The sequence below is a fragment of the Populus trichocarpa genome, chromosome 16, assembly GCF_000002775.5.
Source record: "Populus trichocarpa isolate Nisqually-1 chromosome 16, P.trichocarpa_v4.1, whole genome shotgun sequence".
NCBI lineage: Eukaryota > Viridiplantae > Streptophyta > Magnoliopsida > Malpighiales > Salicaceae > Populus > Populus trichocarpa.
The window spans coordinates 9756193-9779809 of record NC_037300.2 but is presented as its reverse complement, the minus strand read 5'-3'; the positions used below and the strand labels follow the sequence as shown (position 1 = coordinate 9779809).

Genomic DNA, 23617 nt, shown 5'->3' with positions numbered 1-23617 from the left:
TTGAGAAGAATTGAGGATTTGATAAGAAAAAAAGAGTGTTGTTTATTAATTAAAGAATTGGTGAATTCATTATAACTTAAACGTTATAGTTCTTGTAATCCTAAACGTTGCACCTAAAACCAGAAAATATTTCATTTTGAAATTGTTTAATTAGTGGACATGTTAGAAAGTGAAATATGGTTGATATTTTGAAAGAATAATGCTTGATATTTATGTCATTCATGGTCGATTTGTTAATGGATTTAAACATAAAAAGATAAGTCAATATTCCTTTACTTATCTTAAATAAAGGAATTTAAGAAACATTATTTATATAAAAAAATAATTTATCCATCATTCGTATGATTAAGAATAATAGTTGTTTACTAATAGTTTTGAAGCAAACCCTATTTTATTCTAAACCTATTAGGGTTAAGTTTAGAACTCCACATTTTGTTTGACTAACGAGGTCATTATTTGCTTTTATTCAGGATTAAATTCCTAATTATAGTTTCTTATCATTGAAATGAAAAAATGAAGAATAAATAATATATTTATTAAGAAATCAATGATTGATTAAAAGATTGATGATGATCGATCATCAAGACTATTTCACCTGATAAAAAAAAATATCATGTCATAAAGAATAAATTTCAAAGAGATTAAGGCATGCTAAACTGATATCATTAGAGAGGAAACACCCCTCTTGCACGAGAGGATATTTAAGACAACAATACACTTTTTTCTTGTAAGAAACATCAATAGTTAGATCTCTTATGTGATAGTTAAGAGATCGCTAAATTGATAATTACTCAATGTTTATAGTTATTAAACTAGGTTTTTTTTTTTTTTATCTCACTTTTCACAACGAGTAGTGTTTGTTAATGAGTAGTAGCATTGTTCATGGTGATGGATTTGAAAAGCGCCAAGATCTTAATGAGTAGTAGCAATGTTCATAGTGATGGATTCAATGTTGCTCTCACTTCACCTAATATTAACTTTTAGAAAACCACTAATTTTTCAGCACTTTGAACTCCATTGTTTCTTTGAATATTCTTCAACTTTTATAAGCCATGCAACCCATTTGTGTAAGCTCTTATTGTTTCGATTAATAAAAATCTATAATATCCTTTATGCATTTTTTTAACATGTGAAGTCCCAATTCAAAAATATCTTAACAATTAAAAGATTGTGAAACTAAATAAATAGGTAAACCCTAAAGATTACGAATTGATTTTGATATGATGGACGCTCATGAATGCAGGGTAGATATTTATATGTAAAAAAAATCATGTAGCCTACACAAATATAAGGTTGATATAACTTGTATTACCTTAAATAGAAGTTTCAAATTAAGCGTAAGAACGTGGACCAAATAAGGAACTACTTCACTATGAGAAATTTTTTTAAATGTAAATAAATTTCTTGCCCACATGAATTTTTTTTATATTGTTATTAAACTTGGCCTAATAGGCCAACATGTTTTAAAATGAACCATGCGGAGGTTGTTTTGACATGACCCACTTAACTCAACAGATTAAAAGACAACTTGGACAATTGATAAAAATATGGTTTAACCTTAAAAGAATTTCAAGATAACATATATTTTTTAAAAAATTTATTGAGACCAAGATATATTGGATCGACTTCACTTTATAGCTTATCCAATCAAACTCGCAATCCAAGTCATGGATTTCATAAAGTTTAATAACTTTATTTTTTTAAACTATTTTTTATTTAATTATATAATAAAAAAATTAGACTTTCATAAAATTGAGCACCAACCTCATGCCGAGACATTTGTTTGAGACAAAAAAAACCCTATCGAAAGCAAATAAAAACCAGTTACCCGCACTACACTACAGGTCAGATCATTTTTTTAACATAAAAAAACTAAGTGTTGCTAACGTGTTTTCTAGTAGAAAAAAATTTAAACTATGTGGGAGTGACCCGATCTGACTTGGTCTAATATATATATATATATATATATTAGATTGGGCCAGTTAACCCGAGTTAACCTATCAAATTCGCGATCCAAATCATGAGACCAAGATAATCCTATAAAAAACAAATCGAAATAAATTATGAAACTCAATTTCCAATCAACCCAATATTGAAGGATGAAATTGAAAAAAAAAATCTATTTTAAAAAAGACCAAATAACAAATAACTCGAGTCAACCTAAATTAACCTATCAAACCCACAACCTGATTTATGTGACTGTGATTATGAAATAAATCAAAATAAATTATGAAGCTCAATTTCCAACAAACCTAATGTTAAATGATAAAATTAAAAAAAAATCAAATAAATAAAAGACATAAACAATACCCGAGTCAAACTAGGTTAGCCCACTAAACCTGTAATCCAAGTAATAAGACCAAAATAACTTCACATAAAGCAAATAAGATTTTTTATGAAGTTTAATTGAAAATCAATTATATATAGAAGGATAAATTTTAAAAATAAAATTAACTGAAAAACCTAAATTAATTTATCAAACTAATAACTTAGATAATGAGATTGGTATAAGCAAAACAATTGAATGATAAATTAAAAAAAAAAACACCTAAACCTTGAAATAACAAAAAGAGAGAAGAAAAGACATTGTTCATTGTTTTTTTTTTTTATATGTATACAGATACGCGCAACATGAGCTTGTCAATTAATAATTTAATGAGCTGTATTTAAACTAATATTATTATCATTAATTATAGGAGTTACCGTATCATAACCATAAAGTATAACTAATCATACAACAAATATATATTAATATTTTAAATATTAATTCATATTAATTAATATTTTGCAACATTTTTTGCATTTAATGAGAAGTTAAGAACTTAATTTTGTATAGAAAATTGACCTAAAACAACTTTGATGGTTAAAAAAAGTTTAGTTAGTTAATTGAATACCCTCATTATTATATAAAAAGATATGTTATAAAACCAGTTTTACATATAATTAGAACTATAATTAAAATTAGATTTAGAATTAAAATTAGAATTAAAATTAGTGGAAACGCTTTAAGAAAAATAAGGTATTAGACACCAAAGTGAAGGTTTTTTTTTATATATAGAAAATAATTATAATAATTATTATAATAAAAGGATTGATTTGTTTATTCCAAACTATATAATACGGGAATAAAAAACAGAAGAGGGGGGAAGAAATAGCAGGTGTCATAAGTTCGGCTTGGGAGCGGGAGAAAAGGCGTCAATAAGACCTTCATTATCTCACGCTCCGAGAAGTGAAGAGAGGAAGCAGACATCAGAACAATCAATGGATAGAGAATGGGGTTCGAAGCCAGGCAGCGGAGGCGCCGCCTCCGCCCAGAACGAGGCAATCGACCGCCGCGAGCGTCTCCGACGTCTTGCCCTGGAGACAATCGATCTGGCAAAAGATCCCTATTTCATGCGCAACCACCTCGGCAGGTATAGTAAAAGTTTTGTAATTTTTTATTGTATTTTTTTTTAACATGATTGATTAATTGTTTGTTTGAGGTATTTGTAGTTATGAGTGTAAGCTGTGTCTGACTTTGCACAACAATGAAGGGAACTACTTGGCTCACACTCAAGGGAAGCGGCATCAGACCAATTTGGCTAAGAGAGCTGCTCGCGAGGCTAAGGATGCTCCTGCTCTTCCTCAGCCTAATAAGCGCAAAGTTAACATTCGCAAGACAGGTTTCTCCCTCTCTATCCCTTTTGACTCTCTCTTTTATATATATATATATATATAGGGTTTTCTAGGTTGTGCTGAGTTTTTTTTCTAATTTCCGTTTTTACATGTAGTTGATAGAAACTATGTTGACTGGTTTGGTGCTGAAAAATGGAATAGTATACATCTGATTAATCTCCTTAATCTGATATTTTGAGTTCAAAGTAAAACATATTGCATGGACTATGTTGATTCTTATAAGATTAAGATCTAATGAAAGGGCTTTGGAAAATAAACAGTGGTAGCTTGTTGAGGCCAAAGGTTAAAAAAGATTGTGAATGAAAGCAAATGGGTCAAGTTCTTGAGATTGATTGTTTGTGGTTTTAGGTGACAAGTTAAAGGCTTCGATTTAGAACCAAAAGTGGTTTCTTAGGATTTGTTTCTGCTACACATATTGCATGGCTTGACTAGAAATATTCAATTTGGAACTTGGGTTTAGTTATACTTCAAACCTATGCCGACAGTAATGCTGTTTGGTGGAAAGGAAAATATCCAGTGGTACTGTATCTTCATATATGGTTTAGCTCGCAGTTGTTATAGCTTTATTAGGTCAAGGGTATTGTGGAAGTTGTTGTTTATGAGTTGTCTAGGGCTCAAACTTTCCATTCAACTTAAAACTGTCCATCCTTGGTGTTTGGTTGCTGTCTCAGGCAGTGTTGTCAAAGGCGAAAGGCGCTAAAACACGCCAAGCCTGGAAAATGCCCGAGGCGCTAGGCGCATGCCTAGATGCTCACCCGAATGAACCAAGGTGCTCAACCTATATGATTTTAAAAATTACATGTAATATAATATTATATTATAATATATAAATCTAAAATATATACCAATTAAGATTAGATCATTTTGATTCAAAATATAAAATACCAAATATAAAGTTACATTTTTCACCCTTAAAACAAAATAAGATAATTTAAAGTAGCAAGTAGCCAAATAGATTAAAACGCAAACTTAAATATCATCATTATTGTTCATTAATCTTCAAAAACATCTTCATCCATGCTTTCCTGTCCTTCACTTAAGTCCTCTATATCCTCCATTTCATGATTATAATCCAAATCTTCATCTTTTAAACCATATTGCACTTGTTTAAAACTAGAACTTAATCCCTTTTTTTGTGTAGTTCTAGCACTTGATGTTCCTATACTTCTCAACTTCGTTTGTTGTCTAGTATTGGTTCTTGGTTCTCCAGCTCCAGTTGCCCTTGCCACGTCACCCCAAGTTAAAGTGTCTCCATCTAACACCAATTCATCATCTTGTACAATATTATTCTCTATATTGGCACCCATCATCCCAACCAACCATTCATTGCAATCATCAATGTCTTGCAAGGAAATAGGATCAATAATATTCCTCAAATCATGACGAGCTTTGAGTGCCTAGTTGTATTTAACATACACTAAATCCTGTAATCTTTTGTGCTCTAGTCGATTCTTTTCTTTGTGTGAATATGTAGAATTACAATGTACAATAGAGTAAAGATCAATTCATTTTTTTATGTTAAAAGAATAATAAGATAAAAAGTCAAAGTGCTTGCATGTTCGAACACACTCCAATTACATTCACAACCCACTACAAGTTAAGCTCAAGATTTTGATAGCTAATTTTTATAAATTTGTAGTGGAACTTCCAAACAAGCTCCACCATTCAGCTGTAAAAATTATGAACAAATAATTTAAATTTTTAAGGGTTGAATGTAATAAATGAATAACTTTAATTTTTTTAAGAAATTAATAAATATCACCTGGAGACTTTGTGTTTCTTGATTGAATTGCAAAAAAGTCTTTTAGCTCACTTGTATACTAACAACTCACTCATGATTATATCTTGAACATCACTACTAGAAACTAATTTTTCAATGCATTGATACAACCCATTGATCACTTCTCGATCAGTTTCAATAGATGAATCACTATATTATCACTATATTAATTTTAAAGATACTTTTTAGGAATGTAATTGTATTAAAATTTTGGTTTTTGTTTCATCAAATTAATATGGAAAAATTAGTTACTCAAAATAAACAATAAATTATTTTATAGAACTTCCAACTTGAAAATAATGGGAAAGCCTTTTGTTTTGGGCAAATTTGACAGATATGAATTTTACTTTAAGACATTGGTTCAATGTTGCAATCTCTATTGTCGAGCACTAATCACAGTTTTTTCTTGGAGATTTGTGTGAATTTCTATCTGTTTATTACTTGTTGATGTGTGTTCCTCGTATCTGAACTTATTCTGCAAAAAGAGTAGTTGATTAAGACTGCATATTGGTTCTGAACTTCCTAACTGATAACTATGTATGTGTGACCTGGTTTAGAATGCAAGCTAGGAAATTTCTACTGTATAACCAATATATTGTGGAGATGAGCTTGTCTGTAGGTTGCTTAGTTGGGACATTGTATTTTTGGGCATGGTTGTTAGAATTATACAAATTCACTTGCAAACCGATGTGAATCATGCGGGGATCTTAGATGTTCATGAATTGTGTGATTCAATCATGATTTGATTTGATCAATATGATTCATTGAATTTTATGAGTCAACACAAATAGAAAATGAAAGTAAAATACATAATTGTAAAAGAGATGGCAAGAATAGGAAGGCTTAGTCTAGAAGTCATGAATGACACCAATGTATAAGCAGTTGTCTTTGATAAATGTATGTACTTGAAATGGAAATGAGCTATAAATTAATTTTCACAAAGGAGGAAAAGGGTGAAAGAAAGCAAGAGTGCCAAAGTCAACAAGAATGACGAAGGTGATATTGAAGTTGGGAAAGATTGCTGCTTTTTAAAAAAAACTTGGAAATCTAGTAGTTTAAATAGTTAGAAGGTGGCTTTAAATGTAGTATAAGTTGAATTGTTAGAATGGTCATGTACCAATGAACAATATGTTGAATTTGGGTAGTTGGGGTTGTTTAATGACTAACAACTAATAAATGAAATGAATAGATGCACATTTTGTTTGATGACTAGCAACTAATAAATGGTTACTTGATCATAAAGTAAATAGTTTTTGTTTTTGGTTCATAAAGTAAAGAGTTTATGTTTTTGGTCTTTGAGCAGTCAAAATTGGCAGGCCTGGATATCGGGTGACAAAGCAATTCGATCCAGAGACAAAGCAGAGGTCTCTTCTCTTCCAGATTGAATATCCTGAGATAGAGGACAATACAAAGCCAAGACATCGATTTATGTCATCTTATGAACAGGAAATTTCCTTTTCTTTTTTCTCATAACTTTTTTTTTTACTTTTCTTTTCCGTTGATCTATTACCTTGTCAAATGTTTAGTGACCAAAAATTTATTTGGTTGAAATTACTTGTGAATTACAACTCAGCCTTTGCTTAAGAACTTGACTTTTGATTGTTGATTTTGACTGTAACTGAAATAATCAAACGAGAAACTGAAAGTGTTATCCATAACAATCAAAGAAAAACAAAGTGATAGAAACTCAAGAGTGTTATTTATAAAATTGTTGCCGAACATATTTGGCAACTTAAGCAGTTTGTCAAAAGCAAATGATATAAAATTAAGTCATTCATAACTCTTATGAACTCCCGCTAAAATTTCATCACGTGTCTTCACTGATTTATGGTAAAAAATACTTAGTATTTTATGTTTTTTAATCTTTCATTGCTCTCAAGATGAATGGTTTTTTATCCTTCGACTAATCTTGGCCCCCTCTTCTTATTTTTGTCTCCTGGTGAATAAAAACTATGATCAGATCTTTCTAACTTAGTGTATGTTGTCGTGGATGCAGAGAATTGAGGCCAATGATAAGAGGTTTCAGTATCTTTTATTTTCAGCAGAACCTTATGAGATAATCGCTTTCAAGGTATGCTGATAAATGGTAATTAAATGTTTCTTACTTGTAAGTTGATGTTTAGTTCTAGTAATATTTATCATTTGTGCTTGTTTATTTTACAATTTCAGGTTCCTAGCACAGAAATTGACAAATCTACTCCGAAGTTCTTCTCACATTGGGATCCAGACTCCAAGATGTTCACGGTTAGTATTTTGATTTTTGAACTGTTTCATATGTCTTTAGATTGTCATGCCTTCGGACCACATGTATTAATGTTATTTTGAAGTATTGATATGTCTTTTGATTGCCATGCTTTTGAACCCCATATGTTAATGTTATATTGAAGCATTGAAGCAGTCTTTTGCGGATTTTCACTTGTGTCTTGTGTAACTTTGTCTGCACCAAAAACATGAAGAGACCTGGATCGTTTCTAGATTTCACTCCTTTGGGTGTGATTGCATTCAAGATTCCATTAGTGACTACATCTTCATAAATTGAGTGGACAAAGGTTACCTACAAGAGGATTTTAGTACCAACTTCGTGGCCCCTTTAGATTAAATTCTAATATGTTTTTAAAGATAAATTGATCATCTAAGTTATTTGTGAATATATCTGACTTGAATGTCTAATGCACAGTTGCAGTTATATTTTAAATTGAAGCCACCAGAGGCGAACAAACCTCAATCTGTTGCTGCAGCTAACAGCACTGTGCCTTCCCAACCACCACCGCCCCTGCCACCACAAGGACTTCCAGCAGGATCTAGACCCCCACCACCACCGATGCCTGCATCATTACCCCCTCCTCCACCTCCTGCCATGGCTAATGGCCCTAGGCCTATGCCTCCAGGTGGAGCTCCACCTGCCCCACCTCCACCTCCTGGTGGCAGTGGTGCGATGGTGAATTTCACACCTGGCACTCAAGCAGGCAGGCCCTCATCAATGCTGCCTCCCCATGGTTTTCTTGGGCAACAGATGCAGGGCCAGACAATACGTCCTCCTCTGCTACCTCCCAACATGGGACAGTAGGTTCTCTAGCTTTATATATGTTTTCGTTAGCACATTTATGTAGTCAAACAATCCTTGGACTCAATTGATGGATGATTGTTTGAAGATCTGAATGTATTATGTAATTCATGGCCTCAAAGCTCAGCAAGAATGTATTTATTGTGTCAACGGGGCAAATCTAAGAAAGACTAAAGCTGGATAATTTTATATTATTAAACATGGGATAAACCTTCGTAGTAGCTCCATTTGTTTATATCACAAATTAACTCCTAAAACAGAATCTACCTTTGTGTTTGCAAAATTTAGTCAATTGAACTCAATTGTACTAAATTGCAAGAACAATACCAATTTAAATTTACGAAAATGTTTAATAAAAAAAAAACAATTGTTTGAAGAAAATCAAAATTTTTGAAAATCTTTCTTGTATAAAAATGATTAAAAAAAATAATTTGTTACAAAGATTTTATTAAGTAAAAAATATAAGACAATCACATTTTAGGAAATGCTTTTCTATGGAACTTACATGTTTAATAATTTTCAAGTCATTAAAAATCTAAATTTTCTGAAAATAAGAAAAAATATTTGCTAAATACTTGATCATTAAAATATTTGAGAATGTTTAAGAATGTTCGCCAAGAATTTTCAAATCTTTTTAATTTTTATTTCATAAATTTTAATTATTGAAAATTTTTGAAAAAAACAATTCTTATAATTTTCTTCAAATTTTGCAGATACAATAAAATCCTTAAAATATTGAGTGATTTTTGTGTAGTCTTTTTAATCTCTTCTTATTATTTTAAAAGGAATATTAAAAGGAATTTTAGAAGTTAAAATTAAAGAGTAATTAATATACATATTTAATGAGATGTTTACATAAAAAAAAAACATTCATATGTTGACTAAATACAAACAATTGTTTATTTTCATGTAAGGAAAGAAAAGCTAAAATTGATCGTATATAATAAGGCTACTATGAAGTTCAAAAATTCAAGATTATAAAATAAAAGGTTATTTAGTATTTGAGATAGTAGTTGATTAATATATTAAAGTATTTGGATTTCTTTTCAATTTAATGAACTCCAAATCCACTATGAAGATTTTAAATACCTATAAGAAAAGAGTCCCAATTAGAGGATTTAAAGATCCCCCTGTTGTAAAGTCAGTATCTTTTAAAATATAAAGGCAATGAAGAAATGGAAAATGTGAAGCTTTCATGGTGTATTTATAGCCCATAAATCCAAATATTTTAACGTATTAATCAACTACTATCTTAAACACCAAATAACATTTTATTTTATGCTCTTGAATTTTTGAACTTCATCAGCTACAATAGACCATAAATAATGAGATTGATAAAGCTTAAAATAGTTTAATTTATAAAGGGAACTAAGAAGCAGTCTGTCAGACAATCAAGAGTCATTATCAATCGAAGAGAAGCGATTGAGAGCATGAGTTTGAGTGTATGCAAATAACCATAAGGTACAATCCTATTCAAATAAGGAGATCAGGAGTCCTTGATAGATTAAACTACCAATTAGTTTGACTTAGTTAAGATTCTTGTTATTATCAACAAATGAGAAGTTTAGTTTCTGTTATGATTTATCATGTAATATCTTTATCTAATATTTAAATATTTACATAAAACTCTAACACTACAACAATGTAAATAGGCCATACCAACTACCGTGAAGTATAACCATCTCCATATATTTTGTGTTTCTTGAAATATATAAACATAACAAACATAATAATCTTATATTTTTTTCATGAGTTACTAGAACCCCATTAAACAATCTAGGATCATTTAGGATTTATGGGAAGATTATTTAAAAATCAGATCTTTTTTTGGGATTTGATCAACTTTTCAAGGTTGAGTTGTTGTAAACCATAAGTCGTTCAATTGTTTGACCTCTAATAGTAATTCACACAAACCACACGATCAAAATTTTCTAAACCTTTTTAGAAAAGAGGGATTGATATGCCTTGAGTGTTAGTTCTTTTTTTTTTCTTTTTTTTTTCTCTAATCATCAATCAGAAAATGTGAGGCATAATATTTTATTTATAAAAAAACCCTGATAAACCTATTAATGATAATATATCACTTTGCCTCTTGAAAAATATGACATATATTATTTAAGAATAATTCTACAAATTTATGCAATCAAGTTCTTACTTTATTTTTCTAAGTCTAAAATTGTAATCTTATATATTAATTATATTATAGTCTTCGATTTCTAAAACTTATTTACCATCAAGTTCCACTTGATTAATCATCTTAATTTAATTTCTTACCAATAATTTTTAATGTATCTGACCTATTAGGTTCATAATATGTTAAGAAAAATATAAATCCAAATCCTGTAAAAAAACATTATTAAATAAATTAAACAATTTAACTTACTATTAATTCAATAAATATATAGATTTATATTGGAAATATAACATCTAGCAAAGTGTAACATCTCACAAAGTGTTATGATTCATCAAATATTATGAAAGTCATATGTGATTTGACTTAACTTTTTAGTGATCAATTTCTCAGTAGAATATATGAAAAAATTATCGTAATTTACTTAGTGTGATGAATCATTTCTTAATAATTCAAAACCTTCATATAGTTTATGTTATTTCTAATATTTACATATTTGTTACCATTGATCAAGGCAATGTATAGTTAGGATTAAAACATGGTATTCCCTATATAAGATAACATAAGGATTTTAAGTATGATGATTACTTACAAAACTTTCATGTGAGTTTTTCTATAGACACGATTAATCTCTCCATATGAAATTATCATGAATGTTAGTTCAATATAAATGTCATTTAAATAGTACTTATATATTAGTTCAAAGTATCACTCATACCTTAACTTATGATAATAATTACTTCATTTCATAAAGGCATAAATAATATGTATTAGTTTTAACAACTCTGATTAATATTTAATTTTAGTAGAGCATTGACTGGAATATTTAGGAACAATGTTTTGATATAATAAATATCATCATAATTATAATAACTTTATAATTTTTTTTACAAAGCATTTTTCCACCAAACACTTTATCTTTACTTCTAACTCATTAATCAAATGTAAATGAATACTAAAGATAAAAAATGACTTCATTAATAAAATATATATTTTTACAACAAAGTCAATGCCACATATAATTAAATAGATTGGTTACAGGGCGCATATATATTAACAACATATTCAATTCCTATAATTTATCTTTTTTTCTTCCTAGAGGGTTTTACTATTTTCTTTTATTCACAACTTTCTCTTTATTGCTTTTCTTATTTTCTGTATTTACAAGTGTTTTGAGTTTGATATACTCACCAGATCTAATGTTACTTTAAGTTTAACTGATTATCAAACCTAAGTATTCTGAATCTAGTACTTTCGCTAGATTTATATTGCCTTGGATTTAGCATATTCTTCAAGCTCAAATTATCTTGAGTTTGCCTATCAATTAAATACAAGCCAAACCCATTTCATTTTAAAACCTTTTTCACTTTATAAAAAAATTAGGTTAAAATTGTTGATTCATCAATCTTTAATTCTGAAACGTATATTCACTCAGACCCATGTTTTGGATTGAGATGGTGTCAGAAATGTGGTGAGCGTAATATTTCGTTTTATTCTTTCATCAATCGCTCAGTTTATAATTCTGCTTCACTTTGGATGTCTCCCATCACGTATCTGCACTGAAAAGGAGAGGTTTACACGTGACAGCATTGTATCCAGAGGATGATGTATTGATGATATTGGAAACATAAAGATTATTGTAATAAATGGAGAACTTGAAGAACAAAAAGAGAAGGGATGGGGAAACTTTGTGGATAACAAAGCTAATAAAAAAAAAAAAACTTTCATATTGTCTTGTAAACACAATTGATGCCAGTTGGATCGCTATTCTCTCTGCAGTCAGTATCACTACACTGGCCGTAAATATAAATAAATCTAGCCTATATGCTGAATTCTATTGATTCTGTTATTATAAAGCCAGATGTGTATGTCCATGGCCTGCAAACGTTACGTATTTAGCAACCGGGACACAAATAACTTCCCTTTCGAAGTATTTTTTGCACTCTATTTGAAGTTCTTGCCCTCGTATGTCTGGCCAAATTGCCAGTTTTTAGGGGTAACATGCCATGAAGTCGAGTATCTCTCATCGCTTGCTCTAACACGGAAGGACAGCGACTCTCCATGCAAAATAGCACTGGTTTTCCAAGTTGCCCCCCAATCTCGTTCCATTTGCGTCCACTTGAGCTTGTCATCACCCTTCACTTGAACACTAACAACATCTCCAGCTCCCCCTACATTCCACACAATGACCTGATAGAACCAAGGATTCCCCAATATAGTGAATCTAATACCTCCTTGCTTTTTGCATGGAAGCCTGCAGGGAAAATGAACCCTTTTAATTAAGAAACTCAACCCAAGCATCCTAGTTGGCCAGCTAAATGGTATAATTTTGCTAAATGGGAAAAGATTGAAAAGTCATATATATGACCTGCGATATTGGATTGGAATAATGCCGGCCTTGTACCCAGCTAGCTGACTAAATACAGGCTTGGCTATATCGAAATGCTCACGTGGCACATTGCACCAGCCTCCATTGTCATTTGGGAGAGATGGATTTGGTGGGCAATGATCAGTTGCAGTGACAAAGAGAGATGGCTGCCCTAGCTTGCACCATTGAGGGCTATCAGCGCACTTGATTTCGAAACAAGCACCACAAGCCTGTCCATTTCTGAACAAAACACTGCTCAGTGCAACTGTATTCATGCCATAGCCTTCGCCTGCAACATCTTTGTAATTGCATGCTCCCCCTGAACAAAAATGTTTTTTTATAAGTTAGTCCACACAATTATTATTTTTTTTCTTACAATACATTTTTTTATGAAATATAGAAAAATGTTCTCATCATACTGCTCTTGGCAGGCAGCCTCACAATATTGAATGAAATTTTCGCTAAAGAAAAGTCCATTTTTTTCTTTTTTCATATTGGAGATTGAATTTGGTCGTTTTGTAAGGTGAGCAAGATCATCGATCACTTGTAAAGTAGGGTAAAAATATAGGAAAAAGGGAAAAGAAGGCATCAATACCAAATGTTCCTGAGCCGCCTTCATAGAAAGTTGCATGAGCTTTCTTCCACGGGCCTGGCCGGAACTTTGGTTTATGGCGTTTGGGAAGTTCAATGTGGTTGGCTTGTCGTCCAATTGCATGGTGAATGGCTTGTTTCCCTAAGAGGGAAGGTTTAGATTTTGCCTGGCAATCAGGCAATGCAATGGCTAAAAGCAGCAACGTTGCTAAGATAGATTTCAATGGCGATGCCATTATATATGCTGGCGAAAACAAACTACTAAAAAACAAGTTGGCACAGCCTTTGATATATAATTTCTATCTCTCGATATGTTAAAAATGTTATGCTACATCCCTTCTGGGGCAACAGGTATATAAAGTGCAAGATTTTGCAAGTTTGTTGTGCCTAAATATATATATATATATATATATATATATATATATATATATATATATATATATATATATATATATGGTTATTTGAAAAAAAATGATAGTATATATATGGGTTAATTAGGAAATATTAGAGAGTATCTAAGTGAATGATGAGGCCGCTAGGAGAGGCACGACATTGGCTCTTTGCCTTCCGGTTTTTAGAAGCATATGTTTTTGTAACATTCCTGCTTTAATGCTTGGCCATTGTTGGGCGCTCTCTCTCTCAGCCTGATTCAGCCCATGTTTAGAGAGCAACACCGCAGAAAAAAAGTGGGATAACGACCAGCAAACCGATTCTCTTAACGTCTTTTTTCCTCTAGTAATGGCAACCACAATGTAAAACAGGAAAATTAATTGGTGTACTCTATAATCTGATGATCTTCTGCTTCCTTTCAACTCCCTTCGTGCTCCCAAGCTTTCTTATATATTTTCAGATGTCGATATTTATAATACATGCCAGCAATCGAAACAAACTTGAAGAAGTGTGTGTGTGTGTGTGTGTGTGTCTATATATGCCTCAAAAATCAAATATATATGCCAATGTAATCAAACTTATTAAACTCTATACGAAATTATTCAAACCTAAATACCAACAGGTTTAATACAACAAACAACATTTTTTTTTTGTTTCTAGCTAATTTAAAATAGTAGCAAAAACGTGTTAAATAATGATCTCTCATACATGTGTGTGTGAAGAATGAGACGTGCATGCGATAAAGATATTGTGAATGACCTCTCCCGGAGAGGGAATGACGTGCTGAGTAACGGTGCATCAATTGCTGCTTGTACGCTTTCTTGTTGTTCTGAGTAAGAAGAGGTCAATCTCTGCCCGGAAAGAAGAGGTCATACACACCATGAGAACTTGGATTCAGGCAAGAAAGTATACAAATTTAAGCAAATGCCCAACAACTCTTTTCTTTTACTGTACAGCGCAGCTTGGACGGTCCAGAGCATTACTGTGAACAACTTTCTGGGTCGCTACGCTTAAGCAAGCGCGCGCATATAGACACACAATTTGGTGTTTTAAGATGTTTTTATGCTTCTATGTAGTTGAAAAAAAGTAAATCAAGTTGAAGGAAATAAGTTTTTAATTTAATTTTATATTTTTTAATTGATTTGGTGTTTTCTGAATTAAAGAGTTAGTTTAATGGAGGTAATATATATGAGGATTGTTTTTAGGTGTTTAAGTGAAACTCTTGCCCAAATTTTTGACCACCTCTTGGATGCTGAAAACTCAGCATGCAGACAACATATTTTTTGTTTTTGTCGAGGATGCTTTCATCTAAAAAAATAAAAAACAAATTATTATTTGCCCAATTTGAAAAAGAAAAAAAAAACCCTTAGGCCTACACACCTACACCTTGCTTTGTTTATGATTTTCCAACAATTTCAATTTAATTTTTTAAGAATTAATCAAGTTAAATATATTATATTATTACATTAATTAAGGATATATTTTAGGTTTTATTTTATTAAATACCATTCAAATTTTATTTTATTTTCAAATAAGATTATAGAAATCTTTTTTTAACATTAGCAAGCATTTGTTTTAGAAGCTTATCATAACTATTTTTTTAATTATATTTGATTATTTTATTTCGATTATTTTTTTATCATATAATTAAATAAAAAATAATTTCATAAAAATAAAGTTATATCATCTTCTTTGTATTTTAGAAAAACAATGTTTTTTTAAGAAATTAATGAGCTCCCTACAACTCATGATCAACGATCTTTATATACATATGTTTCTCAACTCCACAACTTAGTTTGTGGTTTGCGTTAAGAATTTTTTTTTAGCATTTATTGCCTCATGTTGTCTTCCATGGATTGTGTTTCATGAAAAAAAAAGTGGCCTACTTGCCAGAAACGGCAGGCACTCTTGTGTTTTGGCTCCACTCATCTATTCTATTTAACATATGCATCTATTTTATTAAACATTAATAATGTTTGGATAATCTTTTTTATATTAAAAAAATTGTTCCTGCTTGTCAAATATCTAGTACATGATTAAAAATTGAATTTTAAAAAAACATAAAAGAAAAATCAATTAAACATTTTTATTAAAAAAAATAAAACATCAACGTTTTAGATTGATTAGGGTCAAACTGGGTTAGTTTGCCCAAATTATGATCTAAGTCATGGAGCTGAAAATTTTTAATAACTTTACTTTTTAGAATCTAATTTTTATTTAATCATAATATAGTAAAAATTGACATTCACATGAAAGATAACAAACAAAACCATGGAGTAGAAATATGTTTTTTTTCAAAATATGTCTAATTCATGTAATTTGTTTTTGTTTCGACAATAAAATGGTTTTCTTTCTATAGTATCATATTTCATTAATAAAATCAAGAAAAATATAATAATTTGAACTAAAAAGGAAAATGCATATATTTCTAGTAAAAAAAACTAATTTTCTTATTCAAGTAATTGTTTTAAGCAAAAATTGATTATGATCAAGAAAACATGTATCAATTAAAAATTTTAAAAATTATGAATCAATTATCCCTCTACAATTGTGTAAGAAAATACAAGAAAATACGAGAACAACAAATTTGAAAAACTTATATAAAAATCTACAATTAATATTAATGAAAAAAGAGAAAATAGATATTTTATTCTCATTTAATATTAATGAGAAAATTATGCATATCATGTTAGTATATATTATCCAAGAAAAAACCAATTATTTTTTAATCAGAATTTTTTTTTTGAATGAAGGTTGCAACAATAAAAATAAAAGTTTATTAGAATTTTCAATCATTTGAAATAAGAAAGAAAAATGCACTTCTTTAATCTAAACTTCATTCTCTTATTAATGCATCTTTTTTGTATTCACTGTTTTTAAATAAAAATACATTATGATCTCAATGGTAAGCTTTAATAAAACAATATAAAAATAATATCTCAAATTTTTTTTGTGATTAAAAAAAATAATAATATGATAAAAGCATTTAAAAAATCTATCAAAACAATAAAATAATATAAATTGTTTTCATTAAATATGCATGAGTAATTTTTATTTTTTTTGCATACTAGGTATATAATAATTAAAAAAAAAATTGTTAAGTTGAATGTTATTTAAGAACCATGAAAAAATTAACTAATAATTTAAATATAATATTAAATATCTTATTTAAAATGAATTTAGTAAGAATCTAAAAAGGTTAAAAAACAAATAAAAGAGGTCGGCGCCTAGGCCAAAGAAAATTGGCCCCTCGCTGGCTTTTTTTTTATTTTTTATATGTTTAAGGGCAGGCCATATATTGTCCTCCTTTTTAAGTTTTTTAAAAGTAAAATAGATCATGTATCATTTTATGGCCTACATTTCAATCATAAAAATGGTAGCTAAAAATCAAGATATAGTTTTTATGCAACCCCTTGTTTCTCCATTGAATATTCGAAAAAAATATTTGGTTTTGTGTACCTTATAGGCTGGGATTTTGTTTTTATGCACCACCTTGTTTTTTGAATCTGTTTCATCTAGGTTATTAGTGTGTTTCTCCTTGCTTTGGCTATAAAAATTGTTAAAATCGCGATTTAACTCGTAAAATTATAGTTGTTAAAATCACGATTTAACTCGTAAAATTATATGATTTTACGAGTTAATATATGCTAAACGTGCAGAATCACTTTAAAAACTTGAAAATTGATAAAATCAGATTAAAATCGAGTGGAATCAGTAAAATCAGATGAAATCACAAAAAAATCGTGATTTTAATACCAATTTTACGATTTTAAGAAAAACATATACTACACTGCAATAGTATATATTATTCATGTATTTCTTTGTTTTGATGTATTAATATTAAAAATATAAATATATATTATTTTAATATATATATAAATTTTTATTTGAATCATGTATTTTAAGGTGTTTGAACTATATATGAAATTTTATTTGAACCATATATTTTAAGATACTTGAACCATGTATGAAAAAAAATTCCTTACGATTTTACGATCCGAGTTTATTTTACATTTTCCGTGCCATATTAAAAATGCGTTTTTGACAATCTTGATAGTCTTTGCATGGTGAATTCTATATGTTGTGCCATGACACCCATCATGCTCCTGATATCACTAATTCAAGCCCCTTGGTTTTCAATAGTAAAGTACAATTAATTTTAAATTTTATCCCTTTAGCAGGTCTACTAGTTGCTCATACTCTTGACTATTTTCTTGCTTGAGTGTGTCTATGAAATCCTTAAAATGTTTGAAATCAGCTGCTCTTGTGTCTGGTACTGCCATAATTAAAGTTCATGGATAGTCTGCTCTGATACTACTTGTTATGAGTGCGATGGTTATAGTGCCAATCTGGATTTGATGCAGCAGTTGTTAGCAGGATAGAGAAAGTTGTTAAGCTTCCTGCATTCCAGGAGTGTCATTCTTTTTCATACTGCCAGACAGTCTATTACAATTATATAGTCAAGCTACTCTTCTAAAATTACTCTCCAGAACATGCAGGAACACAGAATAATTTGTCCTTGGTAAAACGGTGTGTAAAGCAAATTGAAAGGAAGCCTATCAGCTAATTGAAACGGTGCACTAGGGAATATAAATGAAATAGTGCGTTGAATGTTGGAACTGTCATATTAATTTGAATTTAAAAGACTAACTTCTTCTTCTTCTTCTTTTTCTGCTGGTAACATGGTAACGAGAGTATGCATTAATTTGAGCCTTGCTTGCTTTTGTAAACAAGAGAACATCATCCGCAAAAAAAATAGATGAGAAATTCATGGATCTCCCTCGGAAACATAAACTGGTTGCCAGGCTTTATCTCTCACTTTTTCGTTAATTAGGCATGCTAGTTTGTTCATGCAAATCACAAATAGATAAGGAGACAGTGGGTCTCCTCGACGCAGACCACGACTTCAAAAAAAAAACGTGTTTTCGAGCCATTCCAAAGAAGAGTAATAGTTGGAGACCGAAAACAAAACTTAATCAATCTGATAATCTTTTAAAGGATTTTTGTTAAAAAATAATATAAATTATATCTTAGAACCTCACTTAAATAGCTTAAATTATTGGGTTGAAATGGTTCTTTGACATGATATTAAAACCTTGATGGCCAAGCGGTCACGAGTTTGAACCTCACCATCTTTATTTATTTAATAAAAAAATAAGCACAAGGTAATGTAGAGTTATGCAAGTTTCAAACTCAAAGGACTTTCACTTGAGAGGATATATTAGAAAATAATATAAATCATATCTTGAAACCTCACCTAAACAGCTTAAACTATTAGATTGAGATGGTTCTTTAACAAGCCCTAACTCTTCCAAAATTGATTGCAGGAAATCCTAATTTACCCTGTGAGGCCTTTTCAAGATCAATCTTTGCAACCATGCCTGCTTCTGGTCTTATGCATATACGGCAGCACTTCTTGAGCAATTAAGACATTATATGTTGTATTACATCGAGGAATGAAACTGCTTTGAAGGGGACCAATAAGAGCATCTAGGTAAGGACACAACCTGTTGACCAACACCTTTATAATTAGCTTGTAAATTACATTGCAGAGGCTTCTTTGATGAAATTGCTTAAAGTTTGTAGGCCTTTCTTCCTTAGGGATCATGACTACAAGTGTTTCTGTGATCCTACAGCTGAAATTGCCTTTCTCAAACGCCATGTGAACAAGCCTCCATACGTCATCTCCCACCACATCCAATAAGGAATTGTCAAGAATTGTTATAACAGTTGCGGTTTAAAGTATTTTTGTTTAGAAATGCATTAAAATAATGTTTTTTTATTTTTAAAAAATTATTTTTAAAATTAACATATCAAAACGATCTGAAAACATAAAAAAAAATAGCAAAAAAAAATTTTTGAAATTTAAGGAAACACGGTTTCAACCGTGTTTCGAAACGAAATCTAAATCTCAAAAAAAAAAAAAAAAGTTGGAAGCCATCATACCCGGAGATTTAAGAGAATCCATACTCAATAAAGCTACATAAACCTCATCTTTGGTCACTGGTTTCAATAAATCAGCAACGCCCCTCTGCAACAGCTTTGGAACATCAACTCCATCCATAGCAGAATTATCAACTGGATATGTGCAGCAAAACAGGATTTTGTAAAAGTTAACAGCTTTCTTCTGCAGTTTTGCATCATCTGTACACAAATATGGTAATGATTTTATCTCATAGTCTTGAGTGACACTAATTATAACCACCAACTTAGGTAATAATTTTAGCATTTAGAATTATGTTTGATGCTAATTCCAAGAAACACGACAAGAATAGAATACATAAACACAATTAGATTTTAAGTTCAAGAGTTTAGCATTTAGAATTTGAAGTTAGAGATTTATTATTATTATTTAGAATTTGGAGTTTTAAGTTTGAATTTAAGATTTGAGTTTTGAGTTTTAGATTTTAGGATAAATGTTTACCAATTTGGTGTTATGATTAGAGTTAGGATTTAAGGTTTGAATTATGATTTACGGGTTTGGGTTTGAAGTTAGGGTTGAGGTTGGGAGTTAGATGGGGTAGGGGTTAGTTAGGATTTGTATTTAGAGTTAGTTTGGGGTTTAGTAGATGTCACAGTTTCTAAACTTAATATGTTTAAATATTGTATTTTTTTAATTATAATTTTTTTAAATATCATACTATCCAATTACGACATCTTTAAAATTTCATTTGAAATATATGACATGCATTAAATTGTTATGTTTTATCAAAATATTTTTTTATAAAATACTCCCTAGCTACAAGGTCCCCAGCTTCGCCTGCACTAAAATTGCCGAGAACGACAAATCCATTGACCAAAACGTGAAATTGAGGATCGTCCAAGTCGGGAAAGGAAGAGAAATAGGGGTGAACATGCCTTACCATACGGGTTTTAATTGAGTGAGCGCGAGAGAGAAATAGAAGAGGAGACAGAGTCAAGCCGCAATCCAGAGGTGCTTTTTTCGTTTCTCACTACAGAGGACACAAGTTCTTATCGCTTGCTCAACTACCCATATGCGCGTGTTCACTTGCACAGCTAATGTTGTTCTAGAATCTATTTTGTTAAATAAATATTTTTATTTCAGTGAAGGAAAAAAAAACACAGAACAAAATTATAGTAACTGAGAAGAAACAATCGCATCTGTTTTCGTATGAAGGGATTGAGCTGGGAGTAAGCAAGGAGCGTTCTCAACAAAAAAAAATAAAAAAAAATCAGTCATTAGAGCTTGCTTTAATTAGAGCCGGTTGATTGTTTTTAAAATTATTTTTTATTTAAAAATTATTGAAAATAATATTTTTTTTATTTTTAAAATTTTAATTTTTATATTAGCACATCAAAAAAATATAAAAAAATATAAAAAAATTAATTTGAAAAAAAAATTAAATTTTTACAAAAGTGTTTTTTAATCGCAAAATAATCAAGGTCTTGTTATTGTGTGCTAATTTCTATGTTGGTATGGTGCATGGTGCTTTTTAAAAGTGTTTTACTTAGAAATTTATTAAAATATTCTTTTTATTTTTTTATTTTTGACATCAGCACATTAATATCATTAAAAAACAATAAAAAATATTAATTTGATATTTTTTCAATGTAAACACACTTTTAAATAGTATAAAAGAACATTAGCTATTGCTCTTTCAAACGGGTTTGAAATTATGAGGGTTCCTACCTTCACAAATAATTATGAAAGTTGACTATCAAAGTATTTAAAATGCTTTTCAAATTGTTTTTTCAAATTGTTCAATTAATGTTTTTCTAAGTGTTTTTCAATGATTTTTAATGTGCTGATGTTGAAAACAAAAAAATCTAAATAAAATATATTTTTAATATATTTTTAATTAAAAAATATCATTTATCGAATTAAAAAAAATACAAAATCAAATCATAGTACATTGAAATGACATCCAAAATCCCACATTAGATAATTAGTATTTTATCTTCCAAAAATAAACACAACAAAATATATAACATTGCTGAGTTTAGAATCCAAGTCATACCAACAAAATCAAAATTACCCGGCCCTTATATAAATAAAAAGTTGTTATATAGTTATATCTTTAAAATTATTAAAAGGTTAGGAGAAAAATGAACTCATATCAAGAATTAAATGGCGAGCCCATTATAGAATTAAGCATCAAGCCGTTCATAATTTGAGCTTGAAATTTATACCTACATTCATGAGATCATCTCTTATTTATTTTACAAGAAAAAAAAGATATTTTTAAAATAATTCTTTTACTGATTAATTGATAAAATCAAATTTTATATTCACAAAGTCATTGAGAACAAGGAACATTTGAAAAAGTCGAATTTAAATCAAGATAAATAATTTAGAGAGTGTTTGGAAACGGAGATCAACTCATGTTTTTAAAAAATAAAAAAAAATATCATTTTAATGCATTTTAGAATAAAAAACACTTTAAAAAACAACCGCAATCACACTCTCAAACATGCTTTTAATCTCATTTTAAGATCTTGATAAAGATGCATGCCAAATCAATATTCACTAAGAAGAAAAAAGTGTCCAATGGACTGTTAATTAAAAAAAAAAATAGAGAAGAAAAGGAGCATATTTTTATATAAAAAAATTACTCAGATCATCATGTAATTTATTTGATTTTTATTATTTTAAGAATTATAAAGAACATCATCGATAGAGGGAAGGAAAACTCATGGAAACAAGTGTCCTTCCATGCTAAAAATATATAAAATTAAAAGTAGAAGGAAAGAAATAGGGTATCGCGTGGGGCACGCTATCCAGGGTATTCATGAGTCAATCAAACCAAATTTTAAGTTTGACAAAACTGGCGCCATGTAATTTGTCTTACTGGTGGAATCAAATCGAGTTGGTCAACGTCAACTCAGCGTTACATGCGATAAGGGTAGACCTGCCATGCCAGCACAAGCTAAAGCTCACATGATTTTTTACTAAATTTTTATTTTATTTAATTATTAATTTTTCTCTTAAATCTTGCAGTGGCCTTTCAACAGTAAGATTTTTTGTGATTTTCTTTATATATTTTATCTAATGCAAAGTTCTTGTGCGGCACTATGGCACTCAAATTCACGAGAAACTAAGTAAGAAGAGATTATAATTATTAAAGGTGGCATTAAAAGTGAGTTTATATAATTCTCTGTAAACGCAGTTTTAGTGGAGGGAATAATTAACAATAAGGGCACAGCCCACGAGTGAACAGGAAGTCAATTACTCTCAGGGATCGACAAACTATGGTGGTGAATTGAGATGGTCGGGACGATGATGATTCTGCTCGACCAGCCTCTAACTTCCACTAGCAATCTTACCTAGAAGTACAAGTTTCAATCATTTGTCAATTTATACAACAAAAACCCTTTTTTTTTTTACTGCTCCGTTAAAAAAAAATGGCAAGAAAAAGAATATATAAACCCAATTAAAGAAAAATCTAGAGTAGTAGTTAGAAAAACAAGCCCATAATATTGGTTACTGGGGCGAGTAGGTTGGGTTATTAATTGACGACAGGCAACATGCATGTGATTGCACCGCTTCTCCTTGGCTTGAATTCAAAATCATGGTATGCATGCATTGACTCAATCAAAGGAAAATCCAAGGAGATGAGTCAAGGAAGTAAATTTAGAGGACATTATTCTCACAAATAT

General features: G+C 30.1%; 2 protein-coding genes across 2 annotated transcripts; one reads left to right on the top strand and one right to left on the bottom strand.

The window, feature by feature from the left end:
* Positions 1–3132: 3132 nt before the first annotated feature.
* LOC18106260 (uncharacterized) lies at positions 3133–8740 on the top strand. Its single transcript, XM_006373864.3, has 6 exons — positions 3133–3413; positions 3493–3662; positions 6759–6901; positions 7452–7526; positions 7625–7699; positions 8133–8740. The coding sequence occupies exons 1-6, from the start codon at positions 3262–3264 to the stop codon at positions 8520–8522; spliced, it is 1005 nt and encodes a 334-aa protein (XP_006373926.2). The 5' UTR covers positions 3133–3261; the 3' UTR covers positions 8523–8740.
* Positions 8741–12357: 3617 nt separating this feature from the next.
* LOC7468796 (expansin-A4) lies at positions 12358–13980 on the bottom strand. Its single transcript, XM_002322872.4, has 3 exons — positions 13614–13980; positions 13019–13337; positions 12358–12904 (listed from the first exon to the last, which is right to left on the bottom strand). Exons 1-3 carry the CDS (start codon positions 13843–13845, stop codon positions 12595–12597), a joined length of 861 nt encoding a protein of 286 aa, XP_002322908.2. The 5' UTR covers positions 13846–13980; the 3' UTR covers positions 12358–12594.
* Between the last annotated feature and the right edge of the window lie 9637 nt (positions 13981–23617).